This window comes from Myripristis murdjan, chromosome 1 (genome assembly GCF_902150065.1).
Source record: "Myripristis murdjan chromosome 1, fMyrMur1.1, whole genome shotgun sequence".
In the NCBI taxonomy this organism is placed as follows: domain Eukaryota; kingdom Metazoa; phylum Chordata; class Actinopteri; order Holocentriformes; family Holocentridae; genus Myripristis; species Myripristis murdjan.
The window spans coordinates 29542205-29569324 of record NC_043980.1 but is presented as its reverse complement, the minus strand read 5'-3'; the positions used below and the strand labels follow the sequence as shown (position 1 = coordinate 29569324).

Sequence of the window (27120 nt, the reverse complement as noted above, 5' to 3'; positions counted from 1 at the left end):
GATTTGGTGGGGAAAAAAGCCAGTCATGTCATTTGTGCTGCTATTGTACTGCCTTTCAAATAACATTATATAGTTCTGATGAATTAGCAAGGACCAATTGGATAGCATCTGTGGAGAATAGATGGGGGAAAAAAAATTACTTCAGAGTTTACCATCAAACCCAATAATCAATGGCACTTAAAGAATTGCTTTCTGAGACATTTATTCCTGCTAGAAGACGCAGAGAGCTGAGAATCTCTGAATGGCTGTAATCAACTGTGTAATCAATTTTGCACTTGCCAGGTGGGACTATTCTTCACAAACAAGATCATGTCAGTTAAACAAACAAGAAACTGTGAAAGTCTCCTTTGATGTTGACTGATGCCTGCGAAAAGCTCAGCCGTGGCCTTTTCTCTCAGTTAACAAGCTCACTGATCTCCTGCAAACTGGTCTGACAATTGTGCTGTTTGCAGTGTGGAAGCACAGTTAAAACGTGTGCGTGTGTTTGTGCGAATGTGTGTGTTCATGCGTTTGTGTATGTACACCTTACCTTTGGCAGCCTGGATGCCGTCCTTGGTGATGGTCCAGTCTACAGCCACGCCCACGGCGCCCCAGCTAACGAGTTTGAATGCTAGACTCTGATTGGCTACAGCCAGAGCTGGACAGTGCAGCTCCAGTTTGGGAGGCAGTGTCACCGTCACGTTCCTGCGCTCAGACGCCTGGAAAAAAAATCATGCATCAGTGATGTTCAGTGTGAATAATTATTCTTACTAGTTTAAATAATTTTCCAAATGCAAATGCAACCCGCCTTTCTCTCTCACCTCCTTGTGTCCAGCCCAGGCCTTCACACTGACTGCATACTGCCCTGGAAGGCCGTACTTGTGCGTTGCTGTGGTAACCTCTGTCTCCGTGCTGTTGACCCGGGATGACTGGTCACCAAAGTCCCAGGACAGTGTTACCGGGGTGACAGAGGAGACGGCAGAGAACCGAATGTGGTCGTGAACACTCAGCAGCGGGAGAGACTGCAGCGTCACAGAGAAGTCCACCGCAAAGACATCGTGGGCCAGAGTCCACCCACACTCCTGTTTCAGCCAAAGAGATCAGAGGGAGGATGAATGTTACTGATTATGCTGCCATGAGAGGAAGAGGAAGAGGAAGAGGAAGAGGAAGGTTTGTAGTCTTAAAATAAAAGTGTTGCACACTGTCACAACAACCAGATAGCAGTTAATTTGTCTGAACAGCAGTCTCCAGGAAACCGGAGCTAGGGATGTAAGGAAGTCATTCACAAGCCACAATAGGAAGTTGTTGGGTGTCACCGGGAGGATTAGAGGAAATCCTGAATGTGTTTGGGGAAAAAAGGGAAACGAGGGAAAAGGAAACTGCACTAACCTCTCTGCTATTTTACCAAAAATTTAAAAGATATGGTTAGTGTAAATGGCGGATGGTAAACTTCTTGACTATCTGACAAAAGGTAAAAGACTGCACAAAAGTGTTGAGTTAAAGGAACAGTTCACCCAAAATACAAAAAAAAAAAAAAAAAAAAGAAAAGAAGATATTTTCACATTTGTCTCCAAAGCAGTCAATTTATCCACACAGTATCTGCATTATTTGGTAAAGTTTCCAGTTTGCCACAATCTTGCCCATCGCCTTTCATCCCAATATAATGAGGATAGATGGGCATTGTTTTGTGGAGCTGAACCTGTCAAACATTTATATGTGAGCCCTCAGAGGCAAAGAGTTTCAGCAGACTGTATCAATCTACCCCCAACAAGAACAGATTAGAGGTCAACAGATACAGCTTGCCGGTGTTCCAGCAAAAAACAGATGCCAATGAAAGTCTCTGCTCTTGAGGGCTGTGGAGTTTGATGAGCATCTATGTCATTGCTTCTGGGAAGAACTGAGGCTGCTGAGTTTCTCACATGTACATTTTCAATGTTTTGAGCTCGCCTCGCTGAATTTGGGGTGAAACGAGTGAGGAAGGACAACAGCCGATTGGAAATCTCACCAAATCACACACAAACTATCTGGATAAATGCACTAGGGTTTTTTTGTGATGTTCCTTTAATAAATTTTGAATTATAAGTTTGTTATGAATTATGAAGGTGTGTTGGCGTACCTTCATCACAAAGGGATTGGTACAGGCTGCAGAGCACTGTGATTCGCTGATGTAGTTGGGCTCGGAGTTGGTGCTGCAGAGACACTCTCGCCGTGCCCCCAAGCCCCCGTAGCGGTGCATTGCGGCAAAACATACGCTGTTACACTGCTCCCGCGTGAAATTCCCCGGCGTGGAGGAGGAGAAGATAACCAGCTCGCTCCGCCCTCCTCCTCCACTGCTGCTGTCCTCAAGACAGGCCGCATAGTTCAGACCTGATGCACAAAATCCACCACATTACAGTAAGGGGAAAGGTTTGTGACTCAATTCCAATGAAGTTTCTTCACACGAATGCCAAGGGAAAAAAAAAAAACCCTGAAAAAACTGAACTGAGGCAAAGTGTTGCAATGTCACTGGCACCTTTTGGTAACTCTGAATAATTACTGTGAATACTATGATAATCAGTATCTCATAGAAGTATTAAGTTTGGTTTGGTTAAGTTGGTTTGTAATTACTAGGATAGGATACTATGCATATGTTGATGAGTTTTTCAACACATATGTTAATAAGACAAATTTCTATATTGCAGAAAAGAGCATTACGAACTATAAATAAAGTGGACTCCAAAGAGCACATCAGCAGGTTATTTACCAATAAAAATATTTAATTGAATTTAAAACCTTGATAATTATGTTTCAGGGTGAAAATGAATTACCTCCCGGAAACGCACAGATGTTGTTTATACTGAGATTAGGTGATCAGGAACACAGAGGGACGCACATCTTTAATAATTAATATGCCCGTATTACTGTGAAACAGATGCACTTACAGTATGTGTTGTAAATCTTGGATTCACAAGGGTATAAGCAGAAATATTGTAATATTATCCGATTTGAAAAGAAATATAAAGAAAGAATAACTGGACAAGACATAAAGGATAGTTATCAGTTCAGCAAAACATGTTTATGTATTTATTTCGTTTTTGAGATAAGAGCAGGTAATACAATGTTTTCCTCTTCCTGCTCCTTTAAAATATTTGGCTAATGAGTGTCTGCATGTAAATATGTTGCTTTGTGTTTTATTTCCCTTGCATTTTACACTGATATGAATTAAATAAATGATCTCAGATGAAATTAAATGAAATAGGTCTCAGTGTCTGTGCATATGTGTTTCGTACCACAGGTGAGCAGGCTGATGTTGAGCAGGGGCTGGAGGCGGAGGTTGGGGGGGTGGTCGCATAGCATGGCCTCCGGGCGTCGAACCTGCACCCCTTTCTCCTGGAGCCAGCTGACCAGCCGGAAGAGCTTACAGTCACACTCATATGGGTTCCCGCTCAGGTCACTGCAGGACAGAGGGAGAGGAGTGAGGTAACTCTGGTGATGTCTTGATTCCCACTGAGGCCACACAAGCAAAAATGTATCTACTGGGCGAGGAGGTGAAAGGACAGAACAGATATGAGAGAAATAAAGGGGAAAGAAGGGGGTGCAGACCTGGAAATGGGTGAAAGGGGGGCAAGAAATACAGGGCGAAAGAGGGATGAAGGACTTGAGCAAGAGAGTGAAAAGGACAGAAGGAACAGAGACTACGCACTACTCTATTTAGCCTCTCTCAAGTACAGACTTGACTGTACAGACTGAAAACTTGATTCAGTTCAAAAGACCTCCTGAAGAATAATTACTACTCCTGACTCCCACTCCTCTCTGAAATAGAGTTTTACACAGAGTGTGTGTAGGCGAGGTAAATGGAAATGTGCTTGCTTATTTAAGCCCGCTTGATCGTTCAGATGTGTGTGTTTGTTGTGCGGTTGGGTGTGTGCTTCTCAGCATGAGGGCGTGTATAAACAGGGTATAATCAGCAAGGAAATGCCTCATTCATAAAGACATGGATAATCAGGAGCTTATATTTAATATTTATGTAAAATGAGAAACGGAGATGGCGAGGCAGAAAGAGAAAAGGACAAAATACATTTCTACAGCAATGAACTGAGCTTACTTACATTGCAGTTAAATTGCATAAGTTGTCACATATTCTTTCCTCTATGGTAGTGATCTGGTTGTTGCTCAAATCCCTGTTGGAAACAAAGACAATATCATATCAATGTTGACGTTAAAATACAATGGCGAGTTGTTCTAAAAGATCAGAAGCAGTTCTGTCATTGCCTTAAGAAACTCAAACTCAATACCTGATGAAGACATATGCACAACTGCTTCTCGTGTATTTATTATTCCCCTGCAAATTCATGCAAAACGACCTTTACATCTTGTTTTTATCCAAGAGGAGACTGTATGGACTGGACTGACTCCCATCAACAAACATATTGAACACATAAAAAAAATACTGAAAACCAGTTCATTACAAACATTGACTAAATCACAAACTATGGAGGGTGATTAACCCTCTGAAACCTGAATGTGCTGCCGGCGCACAACACTGGTCCAGTGAAGATGGAATTTCTTGGGCAGAAAATATATAAAAATTCTATAAAAATATTCAAAAAATTAAATTTGTTTCAAAATGTATAGACAGAAATGTATAAATCCATAAAACATTTCAAAATTATTTTCAATACAAAAGTTCACTTTTGTCAACACTTAACAAAATGCAAAATGCATTCATAAGCCAAAGTTTTGATTTTTAAGTTTTTTTTTTTTTTTTTTTAAAGAAAATTTCACCTCAGTCTCAGACAGTTAACTGACTCACGAGGCGACCACCTAAGCCGGTGGTAACGCTGCTGCAAAGCCAACAACATCATACTGACTTCAAATGTTTTTACCTCAAACCCTCTCCCTTTTTCTCTTCTCCCCTTCTTTCTTTCCATGCTCCTATTGCTCCTTTTCTAGCCCTGGCCTTCTCCTTTCCTCCTCTCTCCCACTCTCTCTCTTTTCCTTCTCTGCTCATACTGCCCCCCCCTCCCTGTTTTCTATCCAGTAGGCTACATAATAGGCCCGTTGTGTGGTGGTTTTGGAAGGAACTGATGGAAACCACTAGAGTCCTCTCTCATCACACACACACACACATGCACACACACACACACACACACACACACACACACACACACACACACACACACACACACACAAACACACTCATGTGCGCAAACACCCACACACAGGGTGGAAGGGATAAGGTAATGGATGGAGGAGGAGACAGATGGATAGATGGAGAACAGGATGGGGGAGGTATGGAAGTGGAACAGTGGGAGCCTAGAGCGAGTAAGCTGTAATTGAGTTTAATGGCGCTCTGATTGGTTTGTGTGAGTGTGTGTGTTTGTGTGTGCGCACACGTGTGCATATGTGCATGTGTGTGTGTATACATATGTTTTTGTGTGTTCTCTCTCTGGTCCAGCTCATCTACTCATGGGGTTTCTGCCCACTTTAATCCAGACTAAACGAAGCCGCTCTCCCTCCTGCTTTTTCCCTCCCCCTTCTCATTATGCCTCTCCTCTCCTCTCCTCTCCCGTTTCCTCCACTCCTCTCCTGAGTTTATTTTGCCAGGTTTACATCATTTCAAGGTGTACTCACAGTATGGACAGCGGCCCACAGCAGAACACTCCTCTGGGGAGAACATTGATCCTGTTCCCTCGTAAATATCTGAGATTGAGAATCACAGAGAATTTACTTTCTCACTTGCAGCTTTGAAAATGTATGGCCCCTTTATACCATGTTAATAAAGCACCCACAACTGAACTCTACTTAATTAATGCACCGATACATACAGTATATAGACAATGAGAGACAACAAGAGAAATGTCAGTGTATGTGGAAACACACACACACACACACACACACACACACACACACACAGTCATGTGTACTCACAGCTCTCGGAGGCCGGTGAGGCGTTCTAGCAGGCTGGTATCAAGGGAGGAGATGTGGTTCCTGGACAGATCTCTGCAGATGAAACCAACACTTAGAATGCAAGTGGGAGCCAGACAGTACACACACACACACACACACACACACACACGCACACTGATGCTCTAATCTAGAATTATTGACCGTACGTGCAACAGCATAATAAATGTCAATTCCAAGTATAAACAAAAAATGAAAAGCTACTAAAATAAGAAGTGCATGGTCAGGAACATAATGTCGCTGTTGTAAAAAGGTATAAGAATGAGCACAATGAAACCAAATAAATTAACAGCAAAGGAGTGAGAAAAAAAACTTTTTTGTTCAGAAACTCAAATCCTATCATTCAAAATATTAGACTCACACTGAAGGAGGAATTTATTGAAAGGATAGCCCCTTGAGATGTAGTATCTCATGTTAAAGGGGGTCCTATAAAAACAAATACAAAAATATAAAACACACACAAACAAAAACATTATTACATAATACACAAACAGTGAAGAAACAGAGATCGCTCGTTCAACCTCTCCCACACACACCCCCAGCTCTCTGCTGTTGTACAGGACTGGATACTGTGACTTGGATAATGAATCAATTACATCAGCACAAAGAGCAGCTGACACAGTTTGTAGGTACACACAAATTAAAAGCACAAACAGGGTGCCTTAAGATGAGAAAATAAAGAAATCCTGAAGCAGCGGAAAGGGGTAACAGATCTAAGAAAAAGAGGGAGATTATTCCAGTCGGATGGAGTTTGTATTGGAATGAAATGCGTCTGACTTCTTTGAAAATTCTGGGCACAAAGAAAATATGTCTGAGTGGATATGAAGAGCTTCATGAAACCAAAAACGGTTTCAAATAGGAGGGACAATTAAAATAAACACATATGCAGATGAATTAAACCCAGTGAAATTGCCCTCTGGATTGAGGCTGCAACCAATTAAGCCATTCATACTAGAGACAGTGGTGAGATATATATGGACACCTCAAAACAAATTGCCGTTGAGAGTTTTTTATTATAATGAAGCATAAATGTTAATGAAAGGACATTCAAAATTAACTGGCTCTACATTAGGAACGACACTCAGAAACACGATTTGCAGCAACATAAGTGGCCACTCCAGCTCCTCGGGAAGCCCCATCAGCGCTACACAGAACACAACTCTGTCAATCCTAATTTCATCTTGATTTTACTATATAGTCATGTAGCCAAAAATAGTGATAATATTGGGTTTGTAAAGAGCAAGCCAGGCTCTGAGGAAATCGATTGTTGGAACAAGGCTCCTCATAAGATGAACAACCCTTAACCCTATAAAGCCTGAACTATGAAAGAATTGGCAGAAAATTCCAATTTTTTGAAATTGAACCCTTTATTTAGTCCTATAACAAAATATATATATAAAAAAGTAAATAAAAAAATATGTTATTACATGACCTTTCTGGTGTATGATATATGATATGTACTTGAAGTGCTAATGGTATGGTCCAGGGTGAACAAGGGAAGTGTTCAAAGGTATACAACAGTATTTTGGTCAAGTACTGATTAAACTGAAATGGAATGTGTTATTTGATAACGTGTATCATATATGATACAAATGGCTTTATAGGGTTAAGCCTTCAGCTGATTAAATTTTATCTAAAGATAAAAACACCAGGTCAGAAAACTGAGTTGGGAGAGAAAAGGTGATGGGGGTACGGAGGGAGAGCAACCAGGACAGACAGACACACAAAAAGCACACACACACACACACACACACACACACACACACACACACGAAAACATGAAATGAAGCAAGGGGCAGGTTAACTAAACTAGTGCAAATAACCACAGGCTCAACACATGGACACAAAGAGACGACCCTGCTTATTCCAACTCCAATAAAAAAGTCTATTCAAAAATCATGTAGGTTATATTCAGATGAACATAAAAATATACATGGCCTCAGATAGTCACAATAAAAAAAAGTGTACATAACAAAGAAAGAGTGCCATTTCATGACAGCAAACCAGCACTGAAGTCGGGATAAGTATGAACTTGAGCACTCATATATGTTTCTCTCCCTGGCCAGGTGTAAAATCCTCACTTTGTCCTGGAAATGACAGACCTGATGAGTGGAGGATGAGTGTGGGAGCAGATCTAGTGTCAGAGCTGAAGGTGGGACCGCAGTGAGCCCTCTCCATGACCAGCACAGTGGGAAAGCTCTCCTTTCCAAGACGTAGTGGGATCAACTGATCAGCTTCAAGAGGGCGATCGTGTTTTTTCCCCTCACTTTTTTCATGAACATTAACGAAACAAAGGTCTGTTCTCAGCATCAGCAACTCTATCTTTCAGGTAAGCATTTTCCTTTCTTCATTAGAGCTCACCCTTTGTTCGTGCTGCGAGACTTGCTCACACAGTGAAGATAAATGTTATTAAATGTTATTAAGCCCAGTTTGGATGGCTTCGATTTTTGAGTCTAAATGAGCCATCATTTCAACCTTGATCCTTGAAATGCAGCCTATTCTGTTTGAAGGGAAAGCTTGGCCTGAGCCATGGCGAGGAGCAAACAGTTCTATTCTGCACGAGGAAACTACTCGAAAGAAAAGATCAAGCAGCGGGAGAAAAATCAAACATTTATACTCTGAAGCAGATGTGGCTCAGTCGATGAAAGCAGTTAGAGCGGCCCAAATTAGGGAAGCAGACTGAGATCTATCACAGACACTCAGACTAATGCAGCCGGTTTGAGAGTGGCACAGTTGGAAACACATATAGAGGCAGATAAACACACACACACACACACACACACACACACACGCACAAATATTTAGGTTGACCAAAGGGGGTTAATACTAAGGACACCGCCTTGCTGTGATGACACATCATGATGCAAAGCAAGGGATGGAAACTACACATAGACCTTTTCACAGCAGCCATACTGACATGACACAGCAAGGTAACCACAGGCTTAATTAGTTAATGTCATTAATTAAGACTCTGTTAGACCTTAATGGGACAGGCCCTTAATTAATGTCATTGGTAACACTTGGCTTTACCCCACTGTTCACGTCAAAATGTTGTAAAAAAAAAAAAAAAAAAGGTCTATTGTTCTTTGATTGGTGAAAACCTTGCACCTCCATCATCAACATCAGAAAATTTTCAGAAAAAACAGATTTGCTTTTATTTTGACAACCACACATTTTGTCATATAATCTAAATTCAACGGTTTTTACAGGCTCAGTGGTTGGAAAACTTTCTCAATCTGATGGAGCAACATTTCAGTTTAAGTCAAAACAAAAATATATCACTAAACTGGAGCTACAACAGCCTGGCAACCTCACTCTGATTTAATTTCAAAAACACTAAATGCACTGTTCTGGACATTGTTCTGTTCCACTTTTGGAAAAGGGGTGGCTACAATAGGCATTTACAAAAAAATGCTAATAATAGTAATAAATAACTAAAACCAAAATAAGTAGCAAGTGACTGGATCAACCATCTGTGTATCATTACCTAAGTTTTCCAATCAGACAAACCACAGCCGTAGTATGAAAGTGTCAGAGCAAAACTGTTATGGTGAAAATGAGCAAGCATATCGGTAAGCATACTGCTAGCTTGTTCACATGTTGATGTACAATCTTGTTGTTTTTGTAAGGAAAATGCCCGCGGATGCCCTGTGGTTTCTGTTTTCCACTGTAGCTTCACACTGTCGCCATCACCCAAGCCCCGCCCACAGTTCCTCTAAAGACACTGATTGGTCTGCCCGGTGTATGGCTTCCAATAACACTGTGGTTGGACCGAGGAAATGATTTCGCAATTCAAAAGAAAACAAAGTCGTGAGGTCAGCTGGCTGTGCGAGGTTAGAGCTGCGAGGTCCTCACCTGACAATACCAAGCTACAACTGTAAAGTTTATTTGTATAGCCCTTAATTACAGCCACAGCCTGAAAGGGCTTCACATCATGAAACAATAAATTATGACACACCCAACCTTTGTCCCTCAATGGGAGCAAGGAAAATTCCCAGGAAAACCTCATGAACTGCTCAATAATTTGATTTGTGCTTTCATTTAAGCCAGTTTGCGAGTTAGGGGTAATAAGTTTCCATTAAAGTAAAAAAGGGGGACTGTTAAGTCGTGAATGAAAGAGAGAAGGAGGGGAACTAATGACATTTGCTGGCAGGAGGCAGCTCAAACACATCAGTCTGTACAACTTCAAGACTGCCAGGCACCAGGAGTTCATTCAACACAATATTGCTATTGTTATTTCTGAGAATCGGTTTGCACAAATATGTGTAAACAACTAAAAACTATAAACACATCAAACGTACAAAGACTATTTATAGCACAAAAAGAATTTAACAGTACACATGCATATATATAATGGACACATCTGGTCACACTCACACGCGCACATATCCACCAAATCAACAGGTAGGCATGTTGATTCTCTCTCACACACACACAAACGCACACACACACCAACTTCTCTGTCCCTCGTTTGTTTCACTGTTCAGGTGAGCAGGTTGAATTGTGTAGGGCAGAAAACTTAAGGAGCAGCAGAGGTTAATGGAAATCAGTCAAGAGCTGAGTTTGACGTTCACAAACTGGCAAACACAGAGGCTGGAGTTGGTGTAGGTTTAAAAATATACCTCATTACCATTTCTAATTACCTCAAACCTGTAAGCACTGCATGATCTCGGGGATTATCTAAGGTCAGAAACGTTTTCTGCATTACTTGTAGATGCTTTCAGATTACTTTGCCATATTTGAAGTACAAAGGCACAGGTAAGAAAAAGTGAAAACTTACAATTCTGGGGATATTTATTTTAGCAAATTTTCTTTTATTTTTAAAAGAGGAAAATAAATGTTCTCAAGAGCAGTGGTGAGTAAAATAAATGTTAGGATTCAATGTATAAAAAGTGTTGCAAGAATAAAACTAGAAAAAAGCTGTCAGTAAAGCGCATACCTCCACCAACGCTATATGCAATTGTCAAGACACGCCAGATCCACATGATGGAGATTCACCAAAAGGCATCATGACGCGGATTACGTGTGGAAGTGCCATAGACTCCAATGTTAAAACTATAAAAACACCATTTCAAGAATAATAGTGAATCAAATGACATAGAAATCACGCTGTCATAATTTGACTTTCATTTATTCTAAAGCAATAATACAATGGTAAGAAAACATAACTCAGCTATGGGAAATGTTTTTTTGTTGCTACTGAGATGATTTGCAGCTGCGACTGTGATGAATCCTACTCTTGAAACAGAGTTTTACTATTGGAGCCGATGGCACTTCAGAGTCTAATCCCCCGCATGACATCTGTTAACCAAACATGACGGTGAGGTGAATAAGACGAATGACCTTTCCACAGAGATCCATGATGTTGCATGAATCCATTCCAAAGTTACATGCATTTACATGTAAAGCCGCGTCCACTGCCAAGCCCCACTTCCATGGCCCATCATCAACCTTTCCATCAAGTTTCATGCAAAACTGTTTCTTAATGTTTTGAGAATACAAACGGACAAACTGATGGAAATGGGTAAAAATATTAACACTGTTCAACTCTACTGGCAGAGAAAATTATTATTAATGTTATTTGATTTTATTGATTTGATTTTATTGATTTATTTCGGTCAATTGAAGCAACAAAAAAGAAGGATAATATCAGCAACAATGCATAAGTAATCAAAACAAAACTTGACCGAAAAGGTGTAGGCTGAAGCAGAGCTTATAACGCCTACCCTTATCACAAGTAAACAATTTACACACAATATGAGCTAATTCAACATAACTACTACCTATGTGGTCAACCAGTGATGCAGCTTTCATACAACAGATACAAACCTAACTAAGCTACTAATTAGTAAAATTTATGTCAACCAGAACATCACACGCCAAAAGACCAAAACAAAACAAAACAAAACAAAAAAGCAGCATGGCATGGATTCATTTGATACAAGATGTACTTACTACTTTTTGACAGTGTACTGCATAATTAAAATTTTCTTGAAAAGTTTTTTCAGACTGGCTAATGTAGTCGAGGTTTTTATGTTTTCAGAACAACTATTCCATAAGTTCACCCCCTTAACAGACGGACAATGACCTTTTACATTTGTGCGGATCTTTGGTTTTTCAAAAACAATTGTTCCCCTCAGATTGTAACCACTGTCCCTCATTTTAAACAGCCTTTGGATACTTTGTGGTAGTAGTCCGTTTCTAGCTTTATACATAATCTGTATTATTTTGTAATCTACTAAGTTTTGGAATTTGAGAATATTATGATAAATAAACAATGAATTGGTTGGCTCATTATAGGGTTTTTTGCTTACAATACGTATAACTTTTTTTTTGCAATAAAAAGATGGAGTTTGTGTTTGTTTTGTGTTCCCCCATATCTCTGCTCCGTATGTCATATAAGGGACTATGAATGAATGATAAAGTGTGTATAGGGAGCTTTGATTTAGGAAATCTTGAACTTTGTACATGATTGCAATCGATTTTGACACTTTGGATTTGACATGCTCTATGTGTGGTTTCCAACTGAGTTTATTGTCGATAATTATTCCTAAAAATTTTATATTGGTTACTTTATCAATTCCAATTTCATTTATAAAGATTTTTCTGTCAATATTATTAAAATAATGGTATCAAATAGTGTTCTTGGAGAACTGAGGGCTAAATCATCATATATATATATATATATATATATATATATATATAATTACCAAAGTACAACTTTTGTATTTTGTATTTATTTTCAAGTTTGTATTTAACTGGCTGATCAACGTGCATTGAGATGAATGCATACTGTGCACACACACACACACACACATGCACTGAGCATCACAGCAACACTTCACCACGATGTCATCACTTTTCAACTGGCCCAGTGAAGACACACAGATGAGGGACGGAGGACAGGAGAGGGACCGACTGCACCAGCCGATCAAAAGAGGTGATCACGCCGAGGAGACGAGCGAGGGAGTTAAAGGGCAAGAGAACGAGGGATGGGGGACGGAGGAGGAAGGACGGAGCAGCTTCCTCTGTGTGGCTTCACTCCAAAGCCTCAGCTGCACGTGAGAGGGAGGAGAGCAGAGAGAGAATGAGAGGGGAAAAAAGGCAGGGAGGAGCCCAGAGGTTGAGGACAAAAAGTGTGTGTGTGTGTGTGTGTGTGTGTGTGAGACTAGTAGGTGGGTGGAGGAGGCGTTAAATTAATGAATGTGCAGGAGCTGTTTTTGAGATAACAAACAAAAGCCAAACAAAAGCGCTGCAAAATAAAATATGAGCAGGCCCATTGGTCCACGTTTCTGCTTCACCACATCACGCAAGTTTGGTACCAACTAATAAACCAGCACAAGTCAAACAGGCCAGTCTGAGGAGGAGAATCTGTATGTGAGTAACCCCCTCTCTCCTCTTCCTCTGTGTGTGTGTGTGTGTGTGTGTGTGTGTGTGTGTGTGTGTGTGTGAACAGACCAGGACGCCCATTCCCAAAAGGAAACATCTGTACATTCCAGACAAGCTGTGTAAGAGAGAGAGAGAGAGAGAGAGAGAGAGAGAGAGAGAGAGAGAGAGAGAGAGAGAGAGAGAGAGAGAGAAAGAGAGGGAGAGAGAGAGAGAGAGAGAGAGAGAGAGAAAGAGAGGAGAGAGAGAGTGAGAGAGAGAGAGAGAGAGAGAGAGAGAGAGAGAGAGAGGGAGAGAAACAGATGCATGCAAAGTGTGAGACACAAACAAAGACAGAGAAAGAGAAAGAGAGAGTAACTAGAGAGTGTGTGTGTGTGTGTGTGTGTGTGTGTGTGGGACAGGGAGAGAGAGGGGGGCGATTCAGACAGCAGTTGTGGTCCTGATTTGGGCTCTGGTGGATTTCAGCTCCGCTCTGTTCTGTTCTGGTAAAGTCATCAGAGGATGAAACAGGACAGCGGTGAGCAGCTCCTCCCACTCACTGGTCATTAGCACATTGGGGAGACGCCTGGCCGCCATTATGTAATGCTCTAAACATCAACACCAAGGTGTGTGTGTGTGTGTGTGGGTGTGTGTGTGTGTGCCGCATATGCAAGCGTGTGTAGCTGCCCCTTTCTACCTTAACATATAAGCAAAAGGAGAGAGAGGTGACAAGGAATTAGTAGAAAAAAGTAGAAAGAAAAGTAGAAAAAAAGTGTGTGTGTGTGTGTGTGTGTGTGTGTGTGTGTGTGTGTGTGTGTGTGTGTGTCTAACATGACCATATAATGTGACCTTCACCAAGTCTATTAGCAACAGGCTCCTGTTCTCCCAGCTACCTCTGAACACATATGGTTCTGCTTTACACACACACACTAGAGGTATAGGCCTGGACACACATTTTAAACGCACACACACACACACACACACACACACACATACACACACAGAGTACACATATGGTTCTGTTTTACTAACGGTGTGGCCAATGATCTAACCACTCCTTATAAGGCCTGTCTGGTGCCACTTATTCTGGGCTGGAGGATGAGAGAAAACACACACACACACACACACACACACAGTCTTCCTTTACTACTCAGTACTGGGGCAGGGGACTGACAGAAATAGTGGGCACGGGCTGTGGAGAGAATATGAATATGGAACTGATTTGGCAGAGGGACCGACAGAGAAATGTGGGGATAAAACAGAAAAATAAAGTGATTGAAACTTCAGGAAGATGAATGTTCACTTTGTTTCATCATTTTCTGCTCTGCACAACTCATAAAAAATACAACGCAGCATTGCAACACAGAAGGCAAAAATCAAAAGCAGAAAAAAGGCGAACATGGTGATGAAGATAGCGACGTAGGTGCGATCTTGGACAGATCGGGGCTCTGCAGCGCAGCGGCTGCTCAGTCGTCCGAGTCAACGTGAGCGGAGGCCGGCGCTCCACTAACCCACTAAACACAGGCTGCTCTGTGGTCGCTTTCATCCCCCCTCAGCCTCCCTGCCCGACTCCTCCGCTTCTCCCTCCCCCACTCTGTTCCCTCACTTTCTCTTGTCCGCCAAGGCTCTCTTCCCTCCTCCAGCTGCTTTGTTTATAGTCTAATCCTGGGCAGGAGTTACAGGACTCTGAAGGAAGAGGTGGAGGAGCTGGAGGAGGAGAGCGGAGTGAGAAGGTGGAAGGTAGGAAGGGGAAGCGGCAGAGAGGACGGGGGGAACCAGAAGTGAAGCCGCCTAAGCCAGTCCTGGAGAACAATTGCCCTACTGTGGGCTGCCTGTCCCGTGGGCACCTGTCCTGGCTCGGCCTGTCTCCTCCACGCTGACGCAGCTCCAGATGTAGAGGCTGGCCACTCTGGTGCCCGACAGCCAGCTTGAAAGAAACCTTGAAAACTGAGAGGGGCTCCTGTGCGGTGGTGGGACATTTATGGGGGACTTTCCCCACCACGGGAAGAGTGGGATCATGAAACCAGGGGTATGGGGTAAAGGGTTGTGAATAGGAAGCCGGGTGGGGGTGGGGGGAGCTAGATGATAGGGATTGGGGGAAAAAATCAGTTCAGCTGCAAATCGCAGTTTCTTTTTTGTTTAATTTTTCTGTTTTTGATTTGTATATGGTCATGCTCACCCTGCGTCGACACTGTCATTATTTTAAAGTGATAGCTCAGGCTGGAGCCCATATAGTGGCATTTGCTTCTCCATGCAAGTGCAATACATCCTCCAAGTTTGACCGGTCAGCTCTTTCCCCCTCACGAGAGCAAGTGCCTCAACAGAACTGCCTCAAAATGAATGAAGTGGATCTGACTCAGCAAACAACACGACTTTGAGTGGCCACCCAAAGCTGATTTTTTTTAAGGACGCACAATAACACATTGGGATTTATTATCAACACTCTTCTAGCCCTCTTGCCTTGCAACTGGCTGAACTAGTTTGTTTAGGTATCACCACACAGCTCCCCTCATTGCTGTAGGTTAATGTTTAATCCGTTGTAACATATGGGGCAAAATACCCCACAGATTTAGAGGAGTTTTTGGTGTCTTGTAACTTTAATGAGTGTATTCCTGCTCCCCAAAGGAAGACTCCTCTTGATTTTGATGACCCCATTACCTTTTCTCTACTGCCACCCTTAGGCCAAAAGGTCAAATTTGATATCTCAAATGTGACATCAAGACCTTTCTTCTAGATTCAGATTCAGATGACTTTATTTGTCCTAAAAAGCTAGCACGACACTCATACCAAAATGTATGAACCCCATTTCTGACATGTGCCAAGCCAGTAGGGCACCAGTGGTGGAGGGTGTGAACTTATTTTATTTGTGCTAGAATAAATATTACAGCTTAGAACCCAACAGATAGCGGTGTGACCAGTTCAAAACAAAAATGAGCCCCCAGGTCTGGAGTATAAGTGTGCTGGAATGAAGCTTGCCACCATGGGAATTTATGATAAATTTTAAAAAGTCTCTGTTTGACTGGTCAGTTATGTGTTGAGGCCTGCAAGAAATGTAAATATCTTAAAGTACAGTTTACTGACTCGTCAAATTCACTTGAAGCCTTGTGACATGTTTATGATATGCATTGTCTTTGGAAGTACGATTCAGCTGTTTCTATAGTCCAGTGTTAAAAAAAAAAGTAATCCAAAATTGCAAGAAATCAACATATTAAATCATGGTACTTAAAGAGTCGCAGAACATATCAAATCAATGGCTAAGTCTTGTGAATTGGATCAAACTGGCAAGTCCCTGACGATCCCCATCCTCATTGGATGAAGACGTTTGGTGTAAAACTTGCTACATTTTGCTTCACAGTCTCCCTGGGTGGGTCACAAACACACTCTCCTCTCCTCTTTAGAACATTCTGTCCATTTTTCCAGCTGCTGCTGCCTGGGTTGTCTGGTGTCCAGCTGGCGAGTCAAGGGCAGCTGTGTGCAGCGGTTTAACACACTCACTCAGTCACCCACCCACACACACTTGCACACGCACGGATACACACATGCGCATACTGTCAATACATGCAGAGAAACAAAAATCCAGTAACACGGAATAGCGCGCATAACTCCGTCTTTTTTTTCTGGTACGTGAATGTCTGCAGGGTCTGCAGGGTGGCTTACTGTCAGTCCCACATATCTTAAGGTCGTAAACTGTGGGCTGAGACCAAAAATGGGTCTCAGGCCTACATCTGGTAGGTCGCCATATGGGAAAAAAAAACAGCTATTACTTTGATGAAACTAGTTCCCAAGAGTGTCTAGAGGTTAAAAATCCAATCTCCATTTTTGACCTGAGAAAGTTTAACCACCTTATTAGCATTTACCCCATGCAGGACGGAGTGTGATTCACATTCAGGATATCTCTCTGTCTGCAACCCAGAGTAAGTCCCTGCACAGAGTGTGAACAGACTACACAGAGAGTATACTGCTGAAACACTGCAAACACACAGACACACACACACACACACACACACACACACACACACATGCATACAAAACAAGTACGAGGAAGCTTGAACACACACTCTCAGACCGTCTGCAGTCTCATCTAACGGGTTTTTATTGTACATCTGATTACAGAGAGGCAAATCTAATTATCACTCTCTCCAGCTGGCCATCTCTGGTTAGACTGAGGAGAGGAAGATTGGTTGATATGTTTTGTTTTGCTGAGCTGGAGTGGCTGGTGGATGTTTATTCTGTGGTGAACACCTCTCAGCAGTCTGATCCACTCCTCTGTCCCACTCCGTGTCTCAGCTCAGCAGTGATCAAATCGACGCTCATTATTTGGAAATATTACATGTAAGAATTAGCTTGGGCTTTAAATAAACAATATGCATTGTAATGAGGCTTATTTCTCTTGATAATTTCTGATGGGTTACTGAACTCAATCAAAATACATAAAAAGCGTGATATTTCATGTTCTCTGCAACACTTTTGGGAGGCAATTGCATTCAGATGGAATCAAACAGATGGCAGATGGAAAGCCAGATATCATCTTTAGGGATGAGAGCAGGACGGTAAAATCAGATGAGACCAGCAAATTATGCCGACAAGGGCAAGAGTAGACAGTGCTGCTGTCCAAAGTTTAAATATTTCAACTTTTTGCTGTACTTTGTGACAGAATTTACAACCTGATGTTACGTAAGACGTTGCAAAAACAGAAAACCGAGCGGATCTGGACTGAGAATAAGATGCTGATAATTGCACCCAGAATTATATGACAGAACGCCTGAAGTTGTATGAAGATATAAAAACTTTAATTTGCAACGACAGGCTATGTTAATATATTAAGTGTATACCTATAAGAATGACCTATCAATTACATTAAAAAAACATAATACAATGTACATTAAATTTTATTTTTTACATCATCACCATAGCAGCCCATCATCACTATGGTGGGTATGGTGGTGTTGTTTTTCCCTTGACGGTCTTTACCGTCTCCTTCATTCCATCTGAACGCAGCATAGGATTGTTTAGGATTGTTTTATAGGAAAGTTTGTTTGAGTACGGCCAAATTTTGCCAGCAGGACACACTTCACCCCTCTCTCGAAAACCTTTCTCCTCGGCTGTAGAGCCTTTCTTCTCTCCTTTCAAGTAAAAATCCAAGTTCGCTTACTTACATAACCCTTTATCATAAACACGCCTCAAAGACCTGTACCAAGACTGATAATAATCCACAATCAGTCACAGAGCAGAACAGAATGATGAAACACAAACAACATCCACCCATCCAGCCTTCTGTGCCATCTTTTTCCTGGTAGGAGCACAGCGGCTGGAAACTGTCCCACCATGCACTGGGTGGAAAACAGAAACAACAGAAACACTTTTATAATACAAGGAGAGGGTGCACTCCATCGGTTTACAACAGGGAAACCTGAGGTGGTGGCGCCGTCGAATTGAGACACACTATCAAACACACGGTCAGATTTTGCATAGCTGTACAACTTTGATATTTCCACCAGACTGTAAGTAGTCCAGGCCAGCGAACCTTTTTCTGCCTCTCTCCTCATAAAGGATTTATTAAATGTTTTAAAACGCAGCCCATGTGCTTTCATCTTAATCCCATACAATCTCATATTATGCTGCTGCTCTCTATAGCTGAACTTGAACGTGCGTTTTGTCTGCCAGTATGTTCTTTAAGAAAAATACAGGTGCGGTTTACATTTTACATCTCATGCAAGGAAATTTGATCTTTTTAAAGGTTTTATAATTTTATTTATTGTTGAAATGTTTTTGTTTTTTTTGTTTTTTTATATTTTGGTGCATGTAAACCAGTGATTGATCAGTTTGAGAGGAAAAAAACATTTATATTATTTACATCATGAGAGGAGATTGTTCAAATATTTGATGCTTTTACTGGTTGAAATTTTTGTTTAAGCCCATTAGTTACACATGACATCACTACTGGATGATTCACTGTTTTCCAAGATGTAGAAGTAATAAGATTTTGATATAAAATGAGTTGATACAATATAATAAAAATGTAGTCAATTCTTTGGCATGAGTTATAAAGTATGTGATTCTGGCAGGGAAAATTATCAAGCAAATTGAGACAAGTTATTTTGCATTTCTTTGTGACTTTGGAAGGTGAATGTTTTTGAGAGATTTCCTGGCGGAGACGCCCAGCTCTTCCTGTGGTGTCCTGTGACTGACAGCGAGCGGCAGTGAGAAGTAAATTCAGGCTTGATGTTTCAGGAGAAGGATTACTAGCTGGCCAAATTTTCAAGTCTGTGGAAATTATTTTTCATACTGTATAAAAATGAGGGGTGACAAATGATTTCGTCATTATGTGAGTCGCCAGTGTTTACCTCCACCACTGTCACAAAGATTTCACCTGATTTCAGTCTATTTGCTTCTATCTATCTCTCTGCGAGGATCCTGCCACAATACGCACACACGCATTGGGTGAGAGAGCATGAGAGATGGGGATTGTGTGTGTGAGTGCATGTGTGTGTGTGTGTGAGAGAGCATGTCTTCTAGAGTCCGCTGTTGGTGCTAAGAGCACAACTAAACTGACAACCAAAGTTGCACTCCCCAAGGAAAGAACATTATAAATTGAAATAACCCAAGAAACTTTTACAGACAAGGACACACACACACCCACACACACACACACACACACACACACGCCCTCTTGCACAAATCAACTCCTTCTTCAGAATTCTGTCTAACCACCACTACCACTTCAGCGAGTTAATAATGAACCGAGAAATTTCTGTTATCCACAGTTAGAAATTACGAAGTGCATGGCTATGCAAAGTAACACACACACACACACACACACACACACACACACACACACACACACACATGCACACAAAGAGGAAGACTGTAGGAGCTGTCTCTTCTTCTCTCCCTATTTCTTCTCCTTCTCTCCCCCTGCCTTCTGTCTTATTTATGACCTTCTGGAATGTCTTTGCTTCCGTGGGTGATGTCATTGGTTACTATTGCTATGGTAACACAACAAATCCTCCCTCACACATGTTCAGTAGATTCAGTCTTTCCTTTCCCAGTTCATTAAACTTAACATGCGTGTGTGGAGGTGTGCAAAAGAGATCCTCTCTCCACATCTATAATACAGTGTGTGAGGCTGGAATTAGAGGGGCGATGACTCCGTCTTGGTCGGAGGAGAAATTACACGCTCACATGTACATCAGTTCACTTAAGCATTTATTAACGAGCTCGGGTCATTCAGCTACACACTGGTGCGTAAAGCATCCGAATGACAAAAAGCGAGACAATGAGGCTTCATTTTATAGAGTGAAGTAAACAACGTCTGTGACGCTTTACACGTGAGCTACATTAACCCCGACCCCCCCGGCAGAGATCATCAACATCATGTTATACATGACAGACTTGCTGTCAACAGTTCTCAGAAAAACACCTGTGACAAACAAGTGTGAGCCTATAAACGCTGGAGAATATCATCAATCCATCACTATATACTGTATACACGCGCACGCACGCACACACACACACACACACACACACACACACACACACAGACATGTATATATATATATATATGTGTGTGTGTAGGTGGTAGGCGGTTGTGTGGATGACATTTTTCTGTGTAGGAAGATTGAGAAGAAGAAGAAAGAGACAAGATCTGCTATCAATTCCTGTGGGCTGTGAGAGATACAAAAGCATATGAGTTTTTTTTTTTTGTTGTTGTTAAAATTGTCATAATACATTTTTACTTTAATTTTTCTAAACCACAAGTTCTCTTTCCATGTGGTGACAAAAATTCAGCATAAAACTGTAAAATGTGCTCACTGTCAGACACAGAGAAATAAGACCAACAGTAAGGTGCGTTTTGAGGGGTTTCGATGCACAAAGTGGACACAAAGAACCATGCTGCCTCTGGGGATTGGATTAAAAAAAAAACCTTGAAAACACTTTTTTGTCCAACAAAAATACTCTTTTTTGTTTAAAAAGAATATAATCGAAATGCACGCACTACGCTCTTCTTTCTGTCACTGATATAAAAGGCAATTACTATATATTTATATACTGACATATTTGCTTTTTGTAATCATGTAAGCTAACAAAATCATTCTACAATACACACACATGCACAGAGTGTTACTGAAAGCTGTCTTCAGATTGGTTAAGAATACACACTCAGGTCAAAGTGTCAGCCAATCAGCACAAACAGCCCCTAAACACATCCTTTGAAGAAACATTTGTTGAGGAAACATTCTTCCGTCACATGGCTCCTGTTGGAGAAATTTACTTGAAATTTACCTATTCTCTGGAAAATGTGGTGAAGCTGCAGACTTTTCAGCTACAAGGTGGGCTCTGAATGAACTGCTTCTGCCGCTGCATTGTCGGTGCTGATGCGGCGATGTGGGACTGACAACTAACACTGAACAGAAAGAACCTTCTGATGAAGCCACCAGACCCACTTTGAGGGAAAGGTCAGACACATTTAGGTGCTAACCGCAGTCTGCAATATGGAAATGCAATATAACTTCAAGCACAGTTTTTAAAAGTTACATTTGTCCTCTATAGATATCTTAAAAAATGGGTCACAAAATCCATGTCCAAGTCACTAAAAATCTTGTGGTTCTGTATTGCCAGTAAATCCATTCACCACTTTGAGATGACTACTCACTGCATTCACAGCACCGAGCAAATTTCAAACTCAAACTGGCTCCGGCTGCACGGGACTGTGCTGTCAGAAATGTCTTGTTCTCTGTTTGTCTGTTTCAGGGTTGGAGTGACTGATTTTAGTGTTGTTTAAACTTGATGCCTGTGTATGTTGCACCTGCACGACCGACCTGAAATTGGGATCTGTTTATCTACAGGATGTGCAGTTTCGGAAAAGCACTGAATGAAGCTGACAGCTACAGACAGTGGGAAATGCACATCATCTCCAGTGTGCTGTATCCTGCTTAACTCATCCCTCGTGCAACCAAAAACAAATTACCTCTATCTAACTCAACACACTCCAGCTATAGGATGTATATCTAAGAACACTCCACAATACATGTCCGATTGTCCCTCTGCTTAGCTGGAATTCAGGAATATCACCGGCCATATTGGCTGTCAATAAATAAATAAATACATGCATACTTAAAAAAAAAAGTCTAATATCGCATCCCCTGATTACAATATCCAGTACTTTAACTTGAACACTGACTGATTCGTAACTTTGTGTGCGGGCAAAGTACAGAAAATTTATGTCAAATAAAGCAGCCATTAAACTGTTATAAAGTGAGAGAGAAAAGACAAAGGGACATGAGAATTTATGAGAAAGTGGAAGAATGTGAGATTGACTCTTGTCTGTTTGACAGCTGCGAGGCCTCATGATCTGATGTCATGCCAAACCCATAAATACATGTAAATTTAAGAAAATACACTTGTTTCAAAAGCACATCGCCACGCCTTGACTGTGTCTGTGTGTGTGTGCATTTGGCTGCCATGGCAACAACACAAATTTCTCCTATTTGGGGCAGATGGACCATGGTGGGAGAGATGGAGTCCATGAGTGTGTTTACAGCTTCAGTCCAGACAACACACACACACACGCACACACACACACACACACACACACACACACACACACACACACACACTCTTTCCCTCTCTCTCTCTCTTTCTCTATCAAATAGTGTTTGTATGAGAGAGGGATAGATAGACAGAGGGAGGGAACATAGCATTATTCAAATGATATAATCTTACTGTGTGTGTGTGTGTGTGAGAGAGAGAGAGAGAGAGAGAGAGAGACGGAGAGAGAGGGAAAGAAAGAAAGAGAGAGCGAGTGAATACCATTTAAGTACCATCTCCTCTAATGAAGTATGATTGTATTGCTTGAATACACACACACACACAAACAGAAATGCATGCACATTAGAGCCCAGTGTGTGTGTCTGTGTGTGTGTGTGTGTGTGTGTGTGTTTGTGCTAAGTAAATTTGAATAGTTTAACTAATACAAACGTTTCACAGAGAAAGTCAAAGCAAAGACGTTACAGATCTGCAAGTGTCGTCCTTTAGAAACTTAGCAGAGCCGAAGGGTGAGGAGTGCGACTGACACTGAACGGCTGGTGAATCCAAATCTCTGGTCTGGTGTGGAATGCCTGGCTACACTGGGTCAGAAGCACAATCACCCCACTGACAACAACTACTGAGGTGCCCTTCAGCAAGGCACTGAAACCCAACTGCCCACCTGAGAATGTGGGTAAATACATGGATCCAGACTGCACATGTAGAAAATAAGATTCCACACAAACAACATCAACAACCGGCTGTAAACAACAGAAAGACAACTGACGACAGCTCTTATTAGACTTTTAATTTTTTCAGCTAATCAAATGATATGTGTTGCTGACTATTCACTGACAGGGAAAACATTTTAGTCTTGTTGCTGCCAACAGCTTTGTGAGGCTAAAGAGAAATAATTGAGATGTTTAGGACAGGAGATCATTACAGTATAACACACACACACACACACACACACACACAGAAACACACACACACACTGTCTAGTGTGTGACCACCGCTGAAACTCGGTTAATGAGACAAAGGTTGTTCTCTGCATCGTGTAGCGGGTGACAGACCGAAGCTGAGGCGCTGAGAAATGCCCCACACCCCACTCCATCCATCCACCCACCCACACAGACACACACACACACACACACACACACACACACACACACACACACACACACACATACTGATATTCACACGCATGCACAGACACACACTCTCTGTCTCTACTGCCTCCACTATCACTGTATCATTCATTTACAGCAGCTCTCCTGGTTGATGTATAAATGTCGGCCCCGTCCTGAGAGCAGTTAGTTGACAACTAATCAAGTTCAGATGCAGCTTTGTTTGCTCCTCTACGGTCTCAGATGCACCTTCAACACAGCCAATAACAAACAGGCCCAAAACCACACGGTGAGGAACTCAGTCCAATCTGTCATTCGTTAGTCATATTTTTGGATACAAAGCCAAGGCTAGGGACTGGAATGACCTTTCATACGACACAGGCTGCATCTCAAACTCTTTAACAGGCACTACATGGACTAATTTTCAGAATACGAGTGTGGGTGTTCAGCCTTGGAAAGACTGTGAATAATGGAAAAGCTCATTATTTGAGCTTTAAGCATAAAACAGACCCTTCTAGTGTGGAGGTCAAAGTTAACCAAGCACTTCACGATGAACTCCTGTGACCGCAGCCTGCAGGCGTGAAAACAAGACGAGAGCAAGTGTCTTACATCCTCTGTTTGCTTATTATAAGAACATCTGCTACAGACAAATGAAATCAATTCAAATGTTTTTTTTTTTAAACAGGACAGTGCATTAACAGGTGGGTAAACTACGGCATGGCCAGTCGTGAATTATCATCGAGAAAACAACCACTGATACAAACACTAATCAATTTTCATGAAAATGTGTTTAAAACACATCGTCAGTGCACCTCATAATTCATGTCAGCTTAAAAAGATGAATAATAAAAATGTGTCTATAAGTGGACTTAAGCTTGACTTTTGAGGTCCCATCTCTCCCATTTCAGCCATACTGCTGAAGGTTATTAAAACCAGACAAATCCACGAGAGTAAATGACCTTCTGAAAATAGGACTCTATTAATTCAGTGCAACTTGAGTGGATGACTGATGGGCCTGGCATAGCCTATGTTATTATAAATTGGTAAATTTTCTACTTGCCCTTGGCTAACCATGGAAGACCACCTGCCACATCCAACCATGGAATCAGAATTAATTGAAACTAAATATATATGTATATGATTTCAATTCCATGGTTCTGATGTTGGAGCAAGGGAACGAGGCCAAATTAAAGGAGAAATGTAATTTTCAGATTGCAGCCATCTCCCGCTGTATGGCGTCTCCCAGTGAGACTGATGAGGTTTGCTTAGCCTGACGCAATTAACGCTCCAACCAGTCTGACGTGGACTGAGCTTCCTCCCTGCTGCAGGATCTGCCTCTAATTAGCGCCACACTTACAGCGGAGCCCTCGTGGCTCTCTCGCAAATACAATCACTGAACGTGGAGCAATTAGGAGCCGTGCAAGCATTTGTAGACATATTGATTGAGAGGGTTTAAGTCAAGTAAAAATGGCAAAAACCGTATGGGGTGTTTTCGTTATGGTTTGCATGAATGAGTTATTATAGTTCCATGCGCTGCTAACATAAACACGCTTGGTTCCTGTATGATTAGAGCTGTCTGGGAAAGTCTCGAAAAGAGGCCTGATAGATTATAGATAGAGCACTCTAATTTTAGTGTCTTATGTGAATAAGTTGTAAGGGCATTTAAAGTAAAATAAAAGAAGGTAATTTCGGGCGGGGTGGTGGGGGGATAAATAATTGATAACATATGGCTTCCGTCAGCGGCAGAACAGAATGTTCTTTCTCCAGCAGCGCAGAGGCTGCAGGCAGATCTGCGCCACAGACACGGCTGCACTTTTCAAAAAGTCCATTTTTACTGGAGACAAACTCCATTCAAACTTCCATCCTGATTTATGATACGCACGCGCGCAGTTACTCACTCACTCACTCACTCACACACACACACACACACAGAGAGAGAGAGAGAGAGAGAGAGAGAGAGAGAGAGAGAGAGAGAGAGAGAGAGAGAGAGAGAGAGAGAGAGAGAGAGAGTATTGAAGCCGGCCTGTGATTGAAGCCTGATGGAGACACACAAAAGTTAACGCTGACATATAACTCAACTTATAGGCCAATTTCCGCCCGCAGGTTGGGGCAAAAGATAAATTGGAGGACATAAAACCCTCTCCATATGTTGTTGCATCTTAGTAACGTGTTGCAAAATGTTTTTTCTTGGGAGCTCTTTTGTTTTTGTTTGTTTGTTTACAAACTTAAGTTGCGCAACATTATTTCCCAAGCCAAAACCAGCCCCTCTTGCAACACCAACTATGAAAAGCAAAGTCACAAATTAAATGAATTCCGAATAAAAGTGGACACGCAGAGGTGATGCTAAGATCAGTGATGTAGGCTAATAATAAATAAAAGACTTGGCAAACTATGACCTCATCACAACGCAACAAACCACAAATATAGGAACAAAACAATTTAAAGCCAGAAAAGTTTTTTTTTCTTTTTTAAGATCACATTCTCATGTCACAAATACCATGCTGACGCTATACTGTGATGTAGCCTCCAATGAATTCACGTCATAAACAGTCTTGCCTACTTGAAAGGATTTTATCCTGCAAATATCAAGAAGTATGTAGTCTGCAGAGAGCTGAGACAGGGACAGATTATAAAATTATAAAATGGCTGAGATTAGGACCTCTGTGCATGTGTGGATGAGAGGTTGTGTGCCTGCTCTCAGCTCAGTAGGTATTTCAGGCTACTTACAGCACGTTAGTGGACAGCGGGACGTCCGCCGCCGCAGGGGCCCTCTCCAGACCGATGTTGGAGCAGTTGACGACGCAGGACTGTTGGGGCCCCGACAGCGCGCAGCTACAGTTAACGGGACACGGGCTGCAGCTCCTGCCGCCGTCCCCCTGCGGCCCGGAGCCCCAAGCCTCCAGGCAGCAGAGTGTGAAAAGCAGACTGGAAAAGAATCTAAACTTCGGGACGCAGACGCCATGTTTTCGCTTGGATAAAGTCTGTCCATTTCGACAAGGCATAGCTCACTCACATCTCATCGCCTCTGATGGTGTAAGTCCTCTCAGTCCGGGGAGAAAACCAAAAACAAACCGTGTCCTTTCTCACGGTTTTCATGTGAGAAAACAAAAGCAGGGGCTGTGAAGTCTTCACGCCGTTTTCTTGCCGTTATCTCCCCAGCCGTTTTTTCCTCTGGTCG

The 27120-nt window shown here is 41.9% G+C and overlaps 1 protein-coding gene across 1 annotated transcript in view; it reads right to left on the bottom strand.

Annotated features, from left to right (window-relative positions):
• Positions 1–27120, bottom strand: part of pkd1a (polycystic kidney disease 1a) — an 80250-nt gene extending 53130 nt beyond the window's left edge. Inside the window, exons 1-8 of the mRNA XM_030062518.1 lie at positions 26670–27120; positions 5890–5961; positions 5593–5661; positions 4068–4139; positions 3249–3412; positions 2096–2346; positions 801–1061; positions 530–698 (exon numbers count right to left, since the gene is read on the bottom strand). Coding sequence (XP_029918378.1) covers positions 530–698; positions 801–1061; positions 2096–2346; positions 3249–3412; positions 4068–4139; positions 5593–5661; positions 5890–5961; positions 26670–26944 — 1333 coding nt within the window. The 5' untranslated portion in view covers positions 26945–27120. The remainder of the gene's footprint in view (positions 1–529; positions 699–800; positions 1062–2095; positions 2347–3248; positions 3413–4067; positions 4140–5592; positions 5662–5889; positions 5962–26669) is intronic.